Raw genomic sequence first — 6,033 nt, 5'->3', positions numbered from 1 at the left:
GCAATGTCACTTTCCAGAAACCATGACCCAGTTACTTTAGACGATCCACAGGCCTGGTTCTGAACTCTCCCTTTAATGCCAGATGTTACCATGAACACACAAAAAACGATTGAATTCTCCCCTTTATTCTGTTAAATACCCAACAGCACAACCTCTGTCTCTCTAGCTGCGCTGTATTAATCTGCATGAAGTAGAAAAATGATTTAAGAGCAGATGACAACTTTGGGTATTGAAATTGAGCAAACAGGGTGTGCCTCTTACTAGCCAGTCTGGTCCAACCCAAACTGGCGGATGAAGTGGCTTAAATGAGCTAATACAGTGGTACTGGTCCAGAACTCTATACACACACACACACACACACACACACACACACACACACACACACACACACACACACACACACACACACACACACACCAGGACATTAAGAAAACCATGACTCTTGCCTTTTAAAGTGCTGCAGATTATCCTCCCACAAAGCACATCACATTATTTCACAAGACATTATTAAATGAAAATAAAGCAGTAAAGACAAACATTAGTCAGCTGTGGTGTGTGTGTGTGGTGTAGTGGAACATGAATCCGTCACATATTAGTGATGAAGAAAGGACAGAAGAGCATCGTTGAAATAAAATGACACGGTCTGTTAATCGACCATTCTTACTATTTCTGTTCCACAGCTGCGCTACGATTTTCATTATTAAACAGTCAAAAACAGTTTTCTTTGCTGTTAATTACAAATGAATCTCTTCACTTAAAAAAATTAAATTAAAGTAGGAAGTATGAGACGGGCAATAAAAGGTGTTTTCGGGAAAGTGTGAGTCACTTCAACCAGCAGAGGTGCTATAAAAAGCCATAAATCTCCACATGCGAGATTGGCCGTGGACAGACACAGAGGTGCACACACACACACACACACACACACACACACACACACACACACACACACACACAAACACACACTGTCAGAATGACTGTCTGATTCTCCTGGTGGAGATAAAGATGAAATTAAATAAAAACATTGCAATTAAAGACAATAGCAAACGTTAAAATGTACAAATGTTTTTTTTATTATCCATCACCTAAAGCTTTCTACAACAGAAATAATGAAACGAGCTCATCCACCAAAAACTTCTTTAATTACTGCAACAAGTTGTCATAAACATACAAATAGTAAAAATATAGAAAATCTGTAAGTGATTTCTAGAAATGTCCACAGCTTCAAATAAAGGTGAAAGAAGAAATGCACCGCCGCATCACGACAGATGAGGCTTCCCCACCGGTATGGGTACGGTGGTCAGAACCTGGTTCTGGAAAACGAATCTCTGCACGCGTTCAAAGACCCAGAGGAAGACGAGGAGGACGCTGACGTATTGAATCCAGGCAAATTTGATAGTTTCCCAGAAGCCGGGCCGATAGGTGGCAGGAGATGGGTTAAGGTGTAAATAAAGAGGATTACTTCACAGCAACATCCTGAACGTTTAGGTAGCTTCAAACTAATATTTGTGAACACTATAGCTGAACACTATAGCTGAACACTATAGCTGAACACTACAGCCGAACACTACAGCCGAACACTATAGCTGAACTACAGCCGAACACTATAGCCGAACACTACAGCGAGCACTACAGCTGAACACTATAGCTGAATACTACAGCTGAACACTATAGCTGAACTACAGCCGAACACTACAGCCGAACACTACAGCCGAACACTATAGCTGAACTACAGCCGAACACTATAGCCGAACACTACAGCGAGCACTACAGCTGAACACTATAGCTGAATACTACAGCTGAACACTATAGCTGAACTACAGCCGAACACTACAGCCGAACACTACAGCCGAACACTATAGCTGAACTACAGCCGAACACTATAGCCGAACACTACAGCGAGCACTACAGCTGAACACTATAGCTGAACACTATAGCTGAACACTACAGCCGAACACTACAGCCGAACACTACAGCCGAACACTACAGCCGAACACTATAGCTGAACTACAGCCGAACACTATAGCCGAACACTACAGCGAGCACTACAGCTGAACACTATAGCTGAATACTACAGCCGAACACTATAGCCGAACACTACAGCGAGCACTACAGCTGAACACTACAGCTGAATACTACAGCTGAACACTACAGCTGAACACTACAGCTGAACACTATAGCTGAACACTACAGCTGAACACTACAGCTGAACACTATAGCCGAACACTACAGCCGAACACTACAGCTGAACTACAGCCGAACACTACAGCTGAACACTACAGCTGAACACTACAGCTGCTCCTTGCTTAGTTGACACGGTCACGCTTGCATTAAATGAGCAGGATGGATGGATCCTGCTCATTTAATGCACGACTCAAAGACAACGAGGAGCAGCTTCAACTCAGAGTCTGTTCACAAGAACAAAATAAACAACTGCCACGCCGATCGATCAGCTTTGTTTGCCAAAGTATGTCGCGCTGCAATGGAGGTGAAAGGAACTTGAAAAATGACAATGTCCTGGTTACTGTGATGCCTCACAGGGAGCGGTGTCTACCAAAGGATGGAGACATTATCTCACAGGGATAAATAGGAGAGATCTTTCCATTAATAAAGAAATGTCCGGCGCTAGGTGCTGTAAAATATTCAGACAAGCCTCTGTCCAGCAATAAGTCCTGTGAGGACATGTGCTGTTTTACATTGTGTACACAAACACAGACAGACAGACGTTACCCTGACTATATAATGTGACTCACACCATGAACCACCGTTTTCTTGTGAGGTCGGCCTTTTCACTGAAATACACAAATACTGTGGGGAATGTGTGGTGCAGATGCAGACCACAGCTTGGGGATTGTATTTTCAACATTCAATTAAATGATCCTGCATTCGTAAAGCGCCTTTCTAGTCCTCCGACCACCCAAATACGTCTCTCAACAACACCTTCCTGCATTTATTAAAGGATATCTGATGACCTCCAGAGGGTACCGGATCTCAGCGTTGAGCTGAAAGGGAGAGCCAGTGGCGCGCCCCGCAGTCCAGACCGGCATGGGACAGGACAGTACCGTGGTCACTATGGTAGGACAAAAAAGAAAGGAATGAAGAGACAAGTGAGAGCTGTCGTCATTAAAATGTCCACACACTCAAAGGTGGCGGTTTAGCTTAAGTTCCGGGTTTAGTCACACACTATATACAGCAGCAATAAAAGCAAGCAAATAAGAAGCTTTGTCAACTTACAGTTTCTTTCCTGGTAGCTCCGAATTATGTCGTCAAGGTTGTACGCACTTGCGAAGGGACTGGAGCCGTCGATCACCGACACCTTGAGAGGAAGAAAGACTCCTTCAAGTTTGGAAAATTCATTTTGGAAACACTTTTTGTTATATTTGTTGAAATTCTCCTTACATCCTGACAGCAATCAGTAAATCGAATTCTTTGACGGCTGTCACAACACTGTAATAAACCTATTACTGTATCTAAGAAACTGACGTAGTCAACATGAAGTCGGATGACTCATTGGTTCATGGAGTGCAGTCGCCACCTTTTAAAAAAAAGTTTCATAAGCACATTTGTGGGAAGACTATATCTGCACGCTTCACTGTAGTCCAGTCTCTCCTCTCGTCACAAACTCAGCTCATCCATCCAATCGCAGCCTTGCTCGCCCACAACTGCGCCTTCTCCCAATTCAGAAATTTGCACTTTTTCACACATTTTTTGTTGACGAACAGGTGGATGGGTGAACTCTCACATTGTACACGTCGTACAGTCCCCGGTGAGGCAGCGGCGTCCTCTGCAGCAGCCTCAGGTCTCCGCTGACCGACAGCTTAGCTCCGGGAACGGAAGAGGAGTGTTGCACATAAGCCAGGCTCTGCATCACCACCGTGGACATCCTCTGGGGAGAACGCAGAGGAGACATAATGCGCTTTACTTTAGCGGGAACTTCGACTGAGACCGGTCTGGATGGCCCCGGGTGTGGAATACATACAAAGAGCTTGTAGCTGAAGGTGAGCAGCAGTTGGACACTGTACACCTGTTCCTCCGGCTTTAGAGGCAGCTGCAGCTGAAAAATCAGGAGATCCGACTTCCCATCCTGGTTCTGGTCGTCTTCTCTCACCTGTAGAGTGTGTTCACCAACACAGAAAAGAACAAACTTACTGTTTGGTAGTTTGATAAGACAAATCACCTCTGCGCTTATAAAAGACAGCAATGTTTAACGTGATTATTCTGTAAGTACACGCAAACCCATGCACGTGTGAGCGGAACCGAGTGTGTTCTCACAGAGACAGAAGGGATCCGAAGGTTGGCCCCAAGCATGTTGTTAAGATGGGGGAAGGTGCTCCAGGCCACATAGTCTCCCCGAGTACTGGTTGCTGCCACCAGCAGAGTCTGGTACTGGAACCGCACAACCGGCTGTTCCTCATAGGTCTTTCTTTTTATCCAGAAACCTGAAATAGCATGGCAATCGTGGTTAAACAGCGGGCTACTAACACACGCGCATTTACACATCACAAGACGTGTGTACAGTTTCTAAACAAGCAATAGCCACATAAGCAACGGTCATCAGCTCGAGTCACAGTAAGTTGCTGTACCTTGGCTCCTGTAGGCAACGAGCAGAGGTGAGATGTAGGTGAGGCACAACACGACAACCAGAAACAGGGTGGCTTTCGTGCAAACACTCGTCTTGTACCGAATCAAAGCCGGGTGAGAATAGACGTCATAGAAAGCCATAGGTAACTATATGAATAGCGCTCGTGTTATATGTATCATCAAGTCAGCCGGCTAGTTAGCTAGCTGAGTCAAGCTAACGGTCAAGCTAGCATATGTGCTACGTGAGTGAAACTAAGTGGATGCGACGGAGGATTAGCATGAGTAGACACGGATTAACCCTCGGTAGGTGAAAGAAAGCGTATTTTTGGCAAAACGTATCGTATAAACATGCTATTTACGTTAGCCACCTGGCTAGTCTCGCGCCATGTTTCAGCTTAGCCTAGCGTCGCACGGTTACCATGGATATACATTCGTGCTGCATTCAGGCAACATCGGTGCAATGGGACGAACAGAAACCCGCTGTGGGAGCGTTCACGCGCAGTTATCCCTCTCTCGTGGCCCTCTCTCACGCATAGTTTAAATAGCCTAAATGTGCTACTCTGGTAGTGTTGCCTATTTAGAGATACAAACTAAATTCGTACAGCTCATTGGACTTTATTTTACAAAATTACATATTTTACATAAGTGACAGCAATGGTGGCTTTGAAGCCATTTTGCCAGCAGTTAATTGACCCTGCTGTGGATGTTCTCACTGAGTGGGAGCAGTGGCGTAGCACAAAGACTCTGGGCCCAGTACATAAGGAGCCTCAGTGGGCCCCCTTCCCCCTTTACATATATACAATTACTATATTTAGTCATAAAAGACAATTAATTTACAATTCTGTCTGATATCAGTGAGTATCAATATAACATGAAGTCCGTCTTCCTCTGTGTGTGTTGTAGTCAGAGCTTTACTTCTATGTTGACATGCTGGCTAGCTCGTCATGCCCGACTCTCTGCACTGCTCTCATACAGCGGAAATAATAGCTTAAGTTACTAGTAACACTTCAGATTTATATTAATGCTAAAAAATATATAATCTTTAATACATTATGATACAGTGTTTTTATATTAATACAACAGCTGATAGTCCAGACCTAAGGCATCATCGGTTCCAACTCCAAGTTCGTTAGTGCTGTTAGCACTGTTGTTGTTGTTGTTGTTGTTGTTGTTGTTGTTGTTGTTAGCACAGTTAGCTGCTCGCCGTTGGCTCAGCTGTCCTTTGAAGTAAGGTACACATTAATGTACTTACTTTTGGTACTTTAAGTATGTTTTGATGCAAATACTTGCCAGTGCAAGTTGTTGTTTTACTTGACAAAGTAACTAAGTATTCTACACTACGGCATTAAGTCAAAGGTCTGAGTACTTCTTCCATTGATGGACTGATTGTTTCCGGGAGAACTTGAAGGCGGCATCGTTATCATCCCCCCCCCCCCCCCTCTGTCAGACAGTGAC

At 44.4% G+C, this 6,033-nt stretch overlaps 1 protein-coding gene across 1 annotated transcript; it reads right to left on the bottom strand.

Annotated features, from left to right (window-relative positions):
- Positions 1-1,067: 1,067 nt before the first annotated feature.
- tmem231 (transmembrane protein 231) lies at positions 1,068-4,989 on the bottom strand. The gene is made up of 7 exons (XM_068723247.1): positions 4,581-4,989; positions 4,270-4,436; positions 3,977-4,105; positions 3,740-3,883; positions 3,232-3,313; positions 2,962-3,067; positions 1,068-1,419 (listed from the first exon to the last, which is right to left on the bottom strand). Exons 1-7 carry the CDS (start codon positions 4,717-4,719, stop codon positions 1,257-1,259), a joined length of 930 nt encoding a protein of 309 aa, XP_068579348.1. The 5' UTR covers positions 4,720-4,989; the 3' UTR covers positions 1,068-1,256.
- Positions 4,990-6,033: the final 1,044 nt, after the last annotated feature.

The sequence above is a fragment of the Cebidichthys violaceus genome, unplaced genomic scaffold (genome assembly GCF_023349555.1).
Source record: "Cebidichthys violaceus isolate CVI_PGR_0920_01 unplaced genomic scaffold, fCebVio1.0.p SCAF_3, whole genome shotgun sequence".
Lineage (NCBI taxonomy): Eukaryota > Metazoa > Chordata > Actinopteri > Perciformes > Stichaeidae > Cebidichthys > Cebidichthys violaceus.
Note: the sequence above shows the minus strand (reverse complement) of the source record. Positions and strands in the feature narration are given on the sequence as shown.